The following is a 15670-nucleotide window of genomic DNA, read 5'->3' on the forward strand; positions in this document are numbered from 1 at the left end:
AAATTTGTAATTTTCTTAGAAATATTCCTAACAATTGAAACTTTCCATGAAATACTTTCCCTTTCCTTCCAGTTAGGTTGAATTTTTTACCTTGCACCTTTTTTCTTTACTATCCCTTTAATATCTATCTTCTTTTTAATATTTTTTCATCCTTTTTCGTATTTCATTTTTGATACTTACCTTTCTTTTAGTTTTTTCATTGTCATTTTCTTTCCACCATTTTACTTCTTTTTTTTTTTCTTTCTTTCCTTTTGTTATTTCTTATTTATTATTTTCTTGTTTTTTTTTTTTCAATTTTTAAAAATCTCTTCTCTTTTTCTTTCATGTCTTCTTTCTTGCATAATAATCCATGAGGACAGTGTAGGTGTGGGTGTGTGGGGGTTTGTTAGGAAATATAAAGAATAAAATATTGCGCAGCACTTATTTTCTTAGGGGATGCGAAAAGGATGGGAAAATATGTGCCACTAAAAAAATTACTTGTGCTACCAAATTTTTTTGGGTGGTGCCAGAAAAATTTTGGCAGTGCTACCAAGAAAAAAAGTTAATTTCAAGCCCTGTGGCACTACTGTATATAGATGTGGTAAATAAATAAATAACCATTTCTATTTTGTTTTTCTTGTTTGTCAGGAAATTTGATTACAGTATTAATATTCATTATTTTACTCTGAAAGAATCAAGATTTATTTATTTCACCGCTGCTGATACTCCATTACACCTTTGTAGTCTTACAAATGGCATCCTAGGCAGAGTTAGCATCCTCTCCCATTACCAAAGAGTATAAATAGAACAAGAGAGCCAACTACGCTCATAGACTTGCCACAAGTCTCTTATTTTTTTATTATTTTTCTCATTCTGGACAGCGCCACCAACGAGAAAGTTAATTTAGAGATGGAATAAGCGACTTGTAAAACACTGAATGCAGGCACCAGGGTGCCAAAAGAATCTGGATTTGGATAAATGGGCGACCAAAATAAACAATTTCAACCTATCAAATGTTCATAATTTTGGAGCCAAATATAGTCCCCCTAATAAAACGGGCCTAATAAAATGGGCCTAAAATATTTAGAATAGACCCTAGTAAGACTAATTTTGGCAATGGCAAAAACAATTAGGCTTAGACTAGATAGTATACCATTACAAATGCAACAACACTTTAACTTTCCACGAGGATGGCCCACATAGTCCTCTGGAGTCAGAGGCCTAGCCTAGAGGCTTGGCCTATTGTTAAGTTCTTACTTACAGAGGCCCACCTTTTTAACAATATTCTACCATAAAGACCTAAATCTGTGTAGCAGCTAGCGGAGAGCAAGGTTCTGTAAGTATAGCCTACTACGGTTATCAGTCCATAGTCGTTCTCAGCAGGCCAGGACTATATACTAACTGTTTTAATTCAAGTAGGTAGGCAGAAGGGAGCTGGTTAGCTTGTCCTAGTCGAGACATCCACATCTTCAATTTTGAAAATTTACCAAGATTAATTAATATGCATGAAGTAAGCCAATCATGTGATTTACAAAATCAGTCATGCATACGATATCCCACATCGAATTTGATGTGGGAAATCGTACGCATGAATCGTTTGCCCAGGCCGAAAAAAAAAAAAAGAAATCGAGTATGGGGCGCCAATTAAATTAGGTACGGCGCGCACTAAGTGCAATAAAGAGTGAGTATACACAAATTAGGGCCTGGAACCCAGGCTACTACACTCATTGAGAGCGTAAAAACAGATACGCAGTACACAGTCAGTGTAGGACGCCTGCTGTTGTTTGTATGTACTTTATTGTAAAGTACTGCACTGTGCACGATGGTATGACATAAAGAAAATAAGGAAATCTACCGCCCTCTAAAAAGGTATTGTACCATGTGAAAAACATACACATAAACAAACCATGCGTGGTGCAGTACTGGGTAATACAGTACATACAAACGACAGCAGGCATCCTAAATTCGGAGTGACGTATTTACAAACAGGAGTAAACACAAACAACGTATATGGGTCGATTGTAGCCCCAACACTGTATGGTTGGTAATTGTATGTGAAAGTAATAAGTTTTTCTGGACATCTGACTGTTTATCAACGTACATTTCCGCATTATGTTTGTATATTGTGATTAAATTTTAAGTAGCACTAATCAGCTGCCATCTATACTTTTTACAGGAGGAACTTTCACAAGTTAAGAAGAGAAACAAACAGCTCTGCTTCATCTTAGCTCAGGGAGAAAGTGAGTACCCTTACACTGATATTAATGCAACAATTAACTAAAGAAATCCCTGAATATTCAAGAAATAAGAGAAGTTTTTACACTAGAACTATTTGATATCGTTGAAGTATAAACAGGCCTTAATACTGTATGTAGCTGCATTAATCTAAATCCCAACAGTATGAGGCTTGCCACCCAAAAACCAGCATCAGTGGCCAAGTATTATCAAAATTGACTTTTTTATATATTCTTAGACTCCACATTATAAGCTTTAGAATGATGGGTACTGAAATTAACTTATTTTTACCAAAGTTGAGTAAAAGTATTACAGCTTCTCTGTACTAAAGTATACAATACTGGCACATTCTTGAATTATTCAGTTTAACAATTAGTGACAGTACATTGGTTTTAGGATGGCAAGCCTCATATAAGAATTGTAGGAATTCCTCCATGGTAGAATTTAAGCTCTGTCAACAAATGCCAGTCAATTCGAACGAATGCCAGTTCAAGCGTATTGTCAGTTCAAGCGTATGTCAGTTTAAGCGTATGTCAATTCGAGCGGATGCCAGTTCGAGGGGATGCATTTAGTGCGAACTATAACAAGGGAAAATTTATCATCGCCGTTCTTGTATTTCTGAGTGAAATAGAACTATCGTTTGTTTTAAATGCAAAAATGCTCTGTGCAGTAAAGTTCTGAAATGTTTTGGCACTTTTGATAATTATTCCATGTTTGAATTACAGTCTTGGCAAATCCGACTACCAGATGACCACTAACAAGCAAGACTAGGCGTATATTTTAAACTATTGAATTGCGCTCGTTTTATTCTGAATTCACTGTTTTTGTCTCCAGTTGGGGTTTTGTATTTTAAAAAGCAAATTATATTTGTAATAGAATTATGTTGTAATTGTATTTGTAGTCCCTAAATTTACAATTTATATTTGTAAATGGGAGTAACTGTAATTGTTATTCACCATACTAATTTAAATTATATATTTTATATATCTAGAGGTGTCAGAAGGTGCACAATCATTGGTGTACTGTGACAAGCCTATCAACAGTACCGTAATAATGACAGACATGACATCATATCAATTTTCCCCACTATTCAGCATTCGTCCATAGTTGAAGACCCTTTCTTAAAGCGAGTGAAAAGAATAACAATTACGAATGACTATGATAAGATAAATCCATTATTTTTATGAATGTAGGTATGTTTAATTAATTTTAAATTCTTAACCTAAAAATCAATAAAATACGACTTCTATACATAAGGCTATAGGCTTCTCCCCTGGAACCCACCGGGGCTTTTCCTTTGGCTCCCAGGCAAAGCTTGAGCCTCAGCCGAATGCAAATTGTTAGCTCAAAATAGGAAATTTTCACGTAATTTGTACATAACTCACACAGGTTGTTCGCATAAGTTGATCTTTTTCTGCTCAAAGTAAATTCCACTCAAATCCGCATGCGCTCGAATTGACTGGTTCACCTGTCAACACTATCAGTTTTGTGTAATATTTACCTCTCATTTGCCCTTACCCTGATACCTTATCAGACTATTTTAGACGCAAGTTTTTTAAGCCATCACTGCATCCAATGTAGTGCTTTGAACAACAAGCCCATGAGCTGGCCTAGAAAACATGGACATTTGTAGTTTAATAAATAATTGAATTTCTAGCTTTATCATTTTTACAATTTATTGACTGCATAATAGGAACATTAAATGAAGTATAATTGGTTTAATAAAGAATTTGGCTAATTATTAGATGGTGAATGTAACATAGTCATTTTACAAGAAGCCTATACAACAGGGGTTTTGATTTAGCACTGAAGGCCGCACCTAACTTGGACATTAAAATAAAACCCTTCATGAGTTGCTCTTATACCCTGTTATGCTCAGTATAAATATTACTTATTACAGATGATCGGTGACGACCGTAAAACAATACTTTTTCTAGCTAAAGATTATGGGCAGGTCACACACATAGGGTTGTTGCAGGCCAAAACAAAATTGTCTTTGGGCCCCATGTGACCCACAGGCCACACTTTGCCCACCTCTATGAAATTCTTTTATCAAAATGTGAAATATTTTTTCTTAGTGAAAGACAAGGCTGATGTTCTAAAGCAAGTTGAGGAACTAAATTCTGTAAAGGATGAACTTACTGAAGAGGTGAGTTTACTGTAATACCAGTTATAAGTGCCTGACATATTCAATGATAAAAATATATAAATTTAAACACATTAACTGCACTTTTTTTAAATGGCCTAAATCATACAATTTCAAGCATGATAATATGTAGTAAGTAAGTGATTACTGTTTATTATTAGTCAAATAATTATTTTTAAAGCCTACTTGCATGAAGATTGAATTTCTACAAACAGTGGAACAAATATATAATTGATTAATTAGGAGAAACTGAGGTCTGGTTCATGCTGGATGAATTCTGATCTTGTAAGAATGCCTGATTTTATCAGGTCTTCCATCTCTCGCGAACAGGAGAAATGCACTTTTGCTCCAGTTTTGACATGAACGTTCTTTCTCTTGTTCACGATGTTGGGCAGAACTGTTGGGTTTCCTGTAAACCCTTGCTTAAAATACCTTTTAGTTGTACTAAAAGATGTACATCTTCATTGTAGAAGTGGTTTGGCACAGCGGGAACCATTTGGTTTCCTAATAACAAGGTCAGAGTTTCAGTCCCTGTGCATTTCACTTGTGTCCTTCAAGAAAGGCACTATATCTGCATTGATTCTCTCCACCTAGGAGTATTAGTGGCTAAAATGCCAAATGCGCTGATTAGCTGCTGCAACATTGTGGAATACTGTACTACTTTTCAGCTTCACGGCTGCAGATACTATTATGTATTTGTTTTTTTTTGTTTTTGTTTTTTTTTAATTAAGTATGCCTACACCAGAATTATTGTTGTTTACCCTGATCAAGATAAACCGATCCACATCAGGTAATTATTTGCAGCCGCTTAACTCCTTATCAGCACTCCTATTCTGTAGATACCTGATCATATTCCCCACCATGGTGTACAAAATGTGACCAGTTTTTGGCAAATCAGCTGTGTATCTCAGTTGTCATATTTTTAATATTTTAGGTCTGCCAGCTGCATGCCTCTCTAGAGCAAGAACGGTCAAAGGTCAGTTCGCTACAATCTGAAATGAAGAAACTACTGGAGAAGAAAAAGTAAACAAATTGTTGAATAATCAAACTGATGTATCAACTTGATCAACCTTGCCAAAGTTTTGAAAAGAAATATGTAACCTAATTTTTTAAAATTTTGTTTTTGTGATTTTATTAAAGAAATGTTGAATTACATTATATTTAGTGTAGGTCACTGACTTGAGAGGTCACTGGGGTACAGGCACTGTGGTATGGACCAAATCATTGTATCATTTGTTTGCATTTCACAGTGCAATATATTATTATTCAATTGTACTGGCCTCAAAACATTTTAAAGCAAAAAATTAAATTTAATAATATAGAAATAGAAAACATAAATTTACTAATAGAATGGCGGTCATGAGGTAATTCTTGTTGTAGTAAGGGGCAGGAATATCTCTGAATGGTTTGTTGGGGAAACACATGAAGGAAATGAATAAAAAGTAAATAGTTAATAGACATCAGATTTTTTTAAGGTTACTATAAAAGAAATGTTGAACTTAGCAATCTTGTAAACATATCTGAGAATGTACTGTACGTGATACATTTTATATTGTTGCTTTCTGTTGAGTTATATTATTAAAAATAATATCTTCCATTTTGAGCATTTACCTGCTTGAAATTGTATACAGACATAAAAGAAACTAAAAATCAAATTAAGTTTGTACATCTGCATATTACTGTCTACAGTATTCATTTTCGGTTGGTTCATATCAACATAGATGTAATTAAGTGCCTGTACTTCAAACGTCTTTGAAATGTGAAGTTTGAAAATGTTTTTAGTTTTATAAGCAGACTGCATGACATTTTATGAAGTGACGTTGGTGCCATGTTTTGTGGCGAGTGACATGTTCTCGTTATAAAGTGGGATGAGAAGTCAATTGTTAAAGTTTGTGTAACTACTGTAATTCCGTTTTTTGTTTCAAACCATTAAAAAAGTATAAATAAAAGAAAAGTTTTTAAATAATGTTTCTGGATTTTTTCACAAGTTTTGTTTAATTATACAGTACCTTATTTTGTTCTAAGTGCTAAGCTGCAGGAACTTTATTTGATTTCCTATGATTTACCAGCTGCTACCTGTTAGCTATTACGTAGCTTAAAATAAAAGGTTCTACTATGTGTGAACCCTGAAGTTGTATAAAGAGTTGAATGACAGAGACTAACTGGTCTTAGATCCATAATACTAGGGAACTTGCAATTTGTGCGGCGATGCAACACTAGAACAGAATCACTCATGCGTGACCGTCCTACCTGGCGTCCTACGTTATCTGCATACCTAGATTTGGCCAAATTGCGTTCCAGAATCTACCTGACGAGGTGACCTTAACATTCTCGCATGCGCAGACGACTTTTAGTGACATCATTATGTTCTACGTCCTACTGTCGTCGTACAATCGAAAGCTCCCTAATATCCTGCGGGCCTCTGTGGTCTAACGGTATGGTACTTGCCAATATAGCGAGGCAGGCGTCCCAAGTTAGAAGAAATTTGATTAAATCAGCTTTCTTAACAGATTAGAATTATATTTTGCTGTGCATGTTGCTACCCATCGGCACTTACTTTCGTGACAGATGCGGATCCAGTAGAGGCACGAGGCACCCTTTTTTCTAATAATTTTAAAATTCCCATGCTTATCAAAGTATTGAAATAAGCACTACACTTATGTATTATGAAAATGCTGTATGCACCCCACCCATTTGAAAAATTCTGGTTCCGCCCCTGTGTGAGACAATTGATATTGAAGTAGTAAAAACTAATTCGATCCAACTCGGCCACAAGTCAACTCGGCCACAGTCAACTCGGCCACAAGTTAACTCGGCCACAAGTCAACTCGGCCACAAGTCAAGTCAAATACTGTATTACTAATTTGCAGGAGATCCGTTATTTTCCAGGAAATTCTTGCTTGCTTGCAGTAGTATCTGAGGTCGTCCCAATTTCGGGGACACTCCAGCGATTTCCAGGTGACGTGGGACCCCTGGTGAGAGATTGCTGGGTTTAATTCCCGCCAAAGACCTTTTTTCATCATCATGTATCCTATTATATTTGAGTAATGACCAAAAGTTTGTGACGATTTACCATCCAGATTTACCGTGCACAGACCTGGAAGAAATATATTGTAGCACCAGTCTTTTAGGTGTCTTACCATTGTTGGCATCTTTGTAGTTTAAATATCGTTTAAAAAAAAATTTTACACTAGCACGAATCTATAAAATATTGGACGAGGATTCATCATTCAAATTACGTTATTATTACTGTACTGTACAGTCAAAAGAGTATAGAATTGCAGTTCTATACTCTTTGCTATAGTACAGTAGTCCAGAGGCGGATCTGGGTTCACATTTAGTGGGGGTGGGGGGTGTCTCATTTTTTCACAAAAACCCCAAAAAGAAAAGGGAGTTCGGATTCCGGAAAATTTGTGTTTCCTATATGGCGGGAAATGATCTTTCTCGACTTTCTGAGGTGTCTTTTAATGACTTCTAACTTCTTCAAGATTCATATTCTTTTTTCCCCACGAATCGATCCGCAAAGATTAAAGGGGATCTGGGGGTCCTCCCCCGGGAAAATTTTGATCCCTAGGTGGCAGGAAATGAGCTTTCCTGACTTTTGAGGTTTCATTTAATGACTCGTAAATTCTTCGAATTTAAAGGTTCCCCTCTTGAAAACGGTCAAGTAAAGTTTCTCATTATTATTACAGTAAATAATTGTAGGCCTATTATGTGTGTATAAAGTACCAAAAAAAATTGAATCGTTGCATACGTATTTTTTCCCATGAATTGATAAACCCCAAATGGAACGGGGGTCGGGGGTCCACCCCAGGACAACTTTTATTCCTAGATGGAGACAAGTGAGTTTTCCCGACTTCTGAAGTGTCTTTTAATGACCTACGTTTTTCAAAATTCAAGGTTTCCCCCTTTTGTAAATGGTCAGGTAAATTGTTCTCATTCTTATTACAGTAAATAGGCATATTATGTGTGTACCCGTATAGGCCTACACAGAAAAAAAAATAGTAGTTCCATTTTTCCATGAATCGATGAACCCCAAAAAGAAAGGAGGGTCGAGGTCCTCCCCCGAGGAAATTTATATATATATATATATATGTTTGCTGTTTGAAATACACCTGTATCGGCCGTAAATGCGGCGCTTATAACATTTTTGGAGAGCGACGTCATAAACAATATTGGCGTAGCGTTTTCCATCACGTTACCATCGCATGTTACTTATCTCACGTATTCCCGTAGTTCAGTAAGCTTATCCAGGGCGGCCGGATTAAAGGGTTATTCGAAAGCGGCACTTATAGTATTCGAGCATTTACGATAGTTTGATAATCAGCTCCGGTATTAATATATTTTAGAAATTATTAAATGAATTATTAACCCCTAATCTACTTCTCAACGCACACAGTTTAATATTTATTTCTAGTCATCTGTTTATTTCATTATACTGTACCACCTTGGCCCTCAACACGTTACCACCACATTCATTATGACCCCAATGAGCGTCAGCTGCCCCCTTAATAAATGTATATATTGTTTCATTTTATTTTAATTTTTTTTTTTCGTTTTTTTTTTTTTGCATTAAGAGTAGTAAGATTTAGAATATAGTCCAACAAAAGAAAAAATTTGCATATGAAAAGAATTCTATTGTTCTCTTCCCCCTAATCCCCTCAATTCTTTTGTTTAGGGCACTCCTCATCGATATTTAGAACAATGGAATTGACCTTGTGACCTTAACTTCCGGTCGAAGACCTATTGTTTTCTTTTACCGGACCTTGAAATATGAATAAGTAATTTATGACGTAGTGGTGTTACTGGATACGGTGTTTTTCAATTCATGTATTATATTTTTATTATGTCTATTGACGGGATGTCTTTATTCCTCTTTATAGCCGTTAATCCTATAGAAAATATGAATAATAAATTTATGACGTCATTTCGGACATGTCCGAACTTGTTTGTATTACCATGTCACAGTCGATACGTCACCCTTTTTAGACATGTCTGTACTTGTCTATTTAGGGGGTATATAACTCATTGAGAATAGATAGATTACATTAGTGTCTTTAGCTTCCTTAAACATGGATGTCCAACAGGCCTTAATGTTATGCGATGCTTACATCGAATATAAAGTACCGTAAATGGTAAAATTACGTGGGACTAACCGTTGCTTTTAGTGGTTATTCGTATTACTGAGCAGATCGAAAATGAATATAGTTCTGAATTTTCTGGATTTAGCAATTTGAGCCCTGAACAACTTCTCTCCAGTTTTAAGGGGATGTTTGCTGATGAAAATCAACTGGGGCCGTATAATGATAGTGTATCTATTGAGTGGGTTAATAGCGAAGGGAAAAAGCGAGAAACAGGTTTTAGCGCTCAAGAATTCTATTGGTCAATTTGTTGTTGAAAGGTGTTCTGATTGGATAAAAAACCAAGGAGGTTGGGTAAGTGTTGTTCTAATTTTTATTTTTCCAGTACAAACTAATTACCTTATTTTAATCCTAGACTTCTAATCTTTTTTTGTGGCTTCTCTTATAGGAAGAATTGTACGGACCTATAGATTAAGAAGAAAGTGAAATCGATGGGAGTTGGAAACGTAATCTTTGTTTTCTTACTATAGCTGCCTCCTTTATTGCTTTCCTTTGTAGTAGGATTTTACTTTTCTTTAGGTAAACTTTTGTTTTTCTCTAATCTTATTGTGTTTGTTATGAAAAGATTATGTCTTGAATGGTAGACCTAATGAATAGTTTTCTTGATCGCTTCCTTTAATCGGTCGTAAGCAGAGTACAAGGTTTTTCCTAATTCTGTAAGACGACATTAACTCCATTTTCTTTTTTTTTTCTTTTTTTTAATTTAGTTTTAATTCTGAGTGAATTTCGAACTGTCTTTCAAAGATTGTGGGAAAGTGTACTTCAATCCCATTTGGATATTTTAGTTAATGATCAACTCATTCTTAATGTCCTACATGTTCGAATGCCCATTGGTGGGGGGAAAAACCTATTCTTTTCGCTGACGCGCTTATACAAAAGAGATGCGTAATCAACATAAAAAACGTTGACGATAACATGTGCTGTGCGAGATCTATAGTTACATGAGTGTCATGGCATGAAGACAAACTTGATAATAAAACTAAATGGGATAATATAAGGAGGGGTCGTTGTTTGCAGGACGATCTAGCCCGACAACTCCACGAATCATCTAATGTACCAATAGGCCCTTGTGGCGTTGCCGAAATTAACCTTTTTCAAATTGCCCTTCCCGAATACCAAATTGTCGTGTTTACGAACGACGTGATGAAACCGTTCATTTTCCAAGGCCCACCTAAAGATAAAAGAATATATCTTTTACTACACGAAAATCACTTTAATCTCGTTACTTCCATTAAAGCTTTTTTTAATAATTGTAATTTCTGTGAAGATTGCCTATCATGTTATGACAATAGAGATAAACACTCATGTAAGTATACTTGCTCACTTTGTCACAGTTCAGGTTGTTCCCTTATCGTTTCGAAAGAAATTTCTCTTAACTGCACAGATTGTAATCGAAATTTAAAAAACCCACAATGTTTTCAAAACCATAAACTTAAACCTAAAAACAAACAAGGTTTTTCTATCAGTGTGTGTGAGTCCGTAAAAGTATGTACTGACTGTCATAGGAGAAAACATAAAGACCACGACTGCACAAAGTTCCTGTGTAAGGTCTGTTTAACAGAAATTTTGGGTTATTGCCAAAGCGACGTTAACATTTTAAAACGTAGTTGCTTATCATTTAGATTTCTTTTCATGAATGCCACTCAGAAGAAAGTTAATGAAAACGAGCCTGGTCCGTCCACCTCCATATCAAATGTAACTGGTATAGATCCATTCGATCATGGAATTAAAACCATTGCATCGGCCTGCAATTTCGTTTTTCGTAGCAATTTTCTCCATCCAGAAACGATTGCTATTTTCGATACTACACCAAAACATTATGTGCACTCCCGCAAAGCCTTAGAGTGGATAGTTTATGAGGCAAATAACAGGAATGTTTTTATCCACCACGCCCGAAATGGGGGCGAAAAATTATTTGGAAAGTATGGGGTGCTCAACTTTGCTGGTTGCTTTGCAGACGAATCGGGGTGCCTTCCCAGCATCGATTAATAGTTGAAGGTTGAACAAGTAACAAAAGCAGGAATCTATGACGTCATACCCCCAGCAACAAGTCCAGACACGACATCGAGTGAAGGGAGACCAAAGAATTATAATAATATAAAAAAATAAAAAAACATCATCATTAAGAAAAAGTAAGGAAAATCGTACAAGATAACCAATCAAAAACAACCAAACTAAAAAAAAATTAAATAAAAAAAAAAATAAATAAAAAGAAAAAAAAATTAACTTACATTATCCGGTTAGAGATTTCAGAAACCTCTAAAACTGGAATCTGAATAGGTCTAGGCCTATATTCTTCATCCCAATTTTCGTTCCCTGTAGGTTCTTTCCCCGAATTTACATTTATTGGGATGTGATAGGCTGCTAGCTTAGAATTAACTGTGACCAAATAGAAGATAAGCCATTGTTTTAAACAAAGGGGAGGCGTAACAAAGAATTAAGAACGTTCCAACAATAAGAAGCGCGCCTAAGGAAGATAATTAAATATTGACTGAAGACGGAATTTAATTGTTAGATGGATCTCAAGGCGAGAAGACAGTGCATCAGTAAGTTGGTAGTATATTTAGTAGTGAAAATTCAGTTCTTTTCTATTCCTATGTAAGACAGTTGAAACAACCCGGGTAGCAACGTCGGTAAATGCATTTGTCACACATTCCGGTAAGAGCAAAAACAAGAACAATCATACTTTATGATTTCAGTGGTTGATTCCTCTACTGGAAAAACATCGGCGTTAAAAAACACAAAACTTTCCCAGCCACCGTTCTCAGAGATCCAATCACCAAACCTTTCAATAGCGAATTCACCGGTATATTTCTTGAGTTGAAAAATTTCGTTCTCGCTCTTTCCCTTCGCTATTAAAGCGCAAAAAAGATACAGAATCATGATGCGACTCCAGTTAATTTCTTCTCCGGCAAACTTTTCTTTCAAGCGTGTGATAAGCTGATCGGGACAGAAACTGCTAAACGTTGACAATTCAGGAATATATTCTTTTTCTATTTGGTCTGTTATACGAATAACAACAAACAGCAACGGTGAGTCCCACGTAATTTTACCATTTACTTTATATTCGATGTAAGCATCGCTTAATTTTTTTGCTTGTCTGACAACCATGTTGAATGGAGATAAGAAAACTTAAACTTTTTCTACTCAATGAATTATATGCCCCCTAAATAGACAAGTACAGACAGGTCTAAAAAGGGTGACGTATCGACTGTGACGTAGTAACACAAACAAATTCGGACATGTCCGAAATGACGTCATAAATTTATTATTCATATTTTCTATACGATAAACGGCTATAAAGATGAATAAAGACATCCCGTCAATAGACATAATAAAAATATGATACATGAATTGAAAAACACCGTATCCAGTTTTACCATTACGTCATAAATTAATAATTCATATTTCAAGGTCCGGTAAAAGAAAACAATAGGTCATTGACGGGAAGTTAAGGTCACAAGGTCAATTCCATTGTTCTAAATATCGATGAGGAGAGTCCTAAACAAAAGAATTGAGGGGATTAGGGGGGAAGAGAACAATAGAATTCTTTTCATATGCAAATTTTTTCTTTTGTTGGACTATATTCTAAATCTTACTACTTATAATGCAAAAAAAAAAAAACGAAAAAAAAAAATTAAAATAAAATGAAACAATATATACATTTATTAAGGGGGCAGCTGACGCTCATTGGGGTCATAATGAATGTGGTGGTAACGTGTTGAGGGCCAAGGTGGTACAGTATAATGAAATAAACAGATGACTAGAAATAAATATTAAACTGTGTGCGTTGAGAAGTAGATTAGGGGTTAATAATTCATTTAATAATTTCTAAAATATATTAATACCGGAGCTGATTATCAAACTATCGTAATAATAATAATAATAATAATTAATTTGCATAATGCGGGTATGTAAATAATAACAATATTGAAAATTAATATTAATAATAATAGTAACGGAAAGCCGATAGATATGCGGGCACATGACGTCATGAGTGAAATTAGCCAATGAGAGACGTACCCAGACAAGTACGGGTACATGACGTCTTAGTGAGATTAAACAATGAGCGACGTGTCTATTGAGATAAGGGCTGATGAGTAATGAAAAACCGTGATATGTACGGGTACGTGATGTCTAAGTGACGTTTGTTTAATCTTTGTTTAAAGTGGGTGGGGAGGGGGGGGGTTATGTTTTAATAATAGTTATATATATAGGTAATGTTTAAATAATATATTTAAAATAATGGTAGTAATAAAAATTATAATGATGAAAATTTAAATATTCGTAAAATAATTAGGACTATAATAAAAAATAACCACACAAAAGCCGAGAGATTGTTTACAGGTGGGTTACGACTGAAGTGTCAGTGTTTTCTATTATGTACCCAACTTCCACGGCTTTTGACACTTCAGTCGTAACCTAAGTACCTGTAAACGATCTCTCGGCTTTTGTGTGGTTACTCGATGTTTGCTGCTGCGTTTCCACGCATGTTTTACGCAAAGGAAACGTTGATTTACCGTTTGTACGATAAGGTAAGACAGGATGGATCTGTTTTGGTGCTTCAATAGCACACTTTATTAAACCGAAATAATCATTGATGTCTGTTGACATATTGTTTGCGATTATTTCGGGATGGCCAATTGGATATGTTCCGTACCAACGGCGGCGGAACGTTTTTAAAAGGGGGGGTGGGCATTTCATAAGGTCGAGTATGCGAGCAAAGCGAGCATCTAGGCTGAGGGCCAGGGGGCCGCCAAGGGCCCCGCCCCCTGGAAGCTACGGATATTACGAAGTTTGGTGAATTTTATAAATTCTTACCCCCACATCTATTGGGGCTGATGTAAGAAAAATATGAATTGGCACCTCTAGATGGCCGGAAATGGCACTCTCAGATTAAATGTTGAATACAATTTTGTTTGTTTTCTCCATTTAAAAAAAATAATTTTGAAAAAAAAATGGGACGGGGTCCCGTGCTGATAGGGTTTCCCCTTGAATCTGCCACTATTCAATAGAACACTTGACATAGCCTACCATTTTGTTTCACAAATGATTAATTCCTAATGTCAATCGAAATTTTTTTTACTCAATACAGTTTTTACAACCTGTAACACATTAACTACAGTGGTAAATTCTGTAGTTAACCTTCAGACAACTTTATTTAAAAAAGTGGCCTAATAAGTATCTTATTGTTTTCGTTAAATTAGAGTTTAAATGTGGTTATATTACGCTAGCTTGATGGTTTACTGTAAGCCAATCAGTTACACTTACTATGCATCTTCGTGGTTAGCATGAAGAGAACTAGAACGTCGCTCCATTAAGAATGCCTACCTCCCTCATATGCCTAAATACAGAATTCACGAATGCAGGCGATTTTTCTGCATGCTAGAGGGTGGGTTTCAAGGAAACTTTACAGACGCACGTGTACAGACGTCAATCAACATTTGGTTGCTCAACTCAAAAAGAGAACTTGTAATATTCTTTAGAAAATGAAAAAAAAAAAAAATCTATATTTTATAATAATAATAATAATAATAGGTAAATTTAAAAGGCGCAAATAAACAAGGTGTAGCACGAAATAACAATAATAATAGTAATGATGATAATAATAATAATAATAATAATAATGATAATAATAATAATAATAATAATGACATTGCAGCGTTCGTAGAATGTTTGTCACTGGTGCTGGTAACAGTCACAAAAGTGGGGGGGGGGGCAGGCCCCTCCCCCCAGTAGAGAAAGTGGGTGGGCCAATGTCCCCTGCCCCACCCCCGCTTCCGCCGCCGTTGTTCCGTACGGTACTGAATTTCTTCATCCTGCTTTTACCTGATAGTATGGTTCATCGTTTCTCTCGTCATCGCTGCTGCTGCTAATTACGATGATTGGTTTCTTGTTTTAACAAGCCATAGTTGAAGTTGAATAAAGTTTCTGGGATTAAAACTAACGTAATTTGAATTCGTTGATTTTGTAAAAGTGAATGATTTTCACATTGCCAAGCAGAGCTTAAATATTCTCCATTTACCAGCACAATTCTAATCAAGTTTTAAAGTAATTTTTTTTTTATCAATCCACATAAGTATCTTCAAATCAATGGTACTGGTTGTCCGAATTTTGTACTATCATCTTTTTTTTTCTTCCTCTGCGTGTTTCCTCTTCAATAATGCAC

General features: G+C 35.5%; 3 protein-coding genes across 4 annotated transcripts in view; 2 read left to right on the forward strand and 1 right to left on the reverse strand.

Annotated features, from left to right (window-relative positions):
• LOC117122533 (G kinase-anchoring protein 1-like) overlaps positions 1–6323 on the forward strand; it is a 13128-nt gene extending 6805 nt beyond the window's left edge. The window contains exons 7-9 of the mRNA XM_033268127.1: positions 2156–2219; positions 4293–4363; positions 5295–6323. Of these exons, the coding sequence (XP_033124018.1) occupies positions 2156–2219; positions 4293–4363; positions 5295–5387 (228 nt within the window). The 3' untranslated portion in view covers positions 5388–6323. The remainder of the gene's footprint in view (positions 1–2155; positions 2220–4292; positions 4364–5294) is intronic.
• Positions 6324–11669: 5346 nt separating this feature from the next.
• The window catches only part of LOC117122532, a 33907-nt gene continuing 29906 nt past the window's right edge, over positions 11670–15670 (forward strand). For both annotated transcript variants that reach the window (XM_033268125.1, XM_033268124.1), the window contains exon 1: positions 11670–12533. The gene's annotated coding sequence lies outside the window, so the exon portion shown is untranslated. The remainder of the gene's footprint in view (positions 12534–15670) is intronic.
• LOC117122515 (bcl-2-related protein A1-like) lies at positions 12148–12612 on the reverse strand. Its single transcript, XM_033268102.1, has one exon. It carries the CDS (start codon positions 12610–12612, stop codon positions 12148–12150), a length of 465 nt encoding a protein of 154 aa, XP_033123993.1.

This window comes from Anneissia japonica, unplaced genomic scaffold, assembly GCF_011630105.1.
Source record: "Anneissia japonica isolate Jap-2015-1 unplaced genomic scaffold, ASM1163010v1 scaffold1889_len2455224_cov183, whole genome shotgun sequence".
NCBI classification, from domain to species: domain Eukaryota; kingdom Metazoa; phylum Echinodermata; class Crinoidea; order Comatulida; family Comatulidae; genus Anneissia; species Anneissia japonica.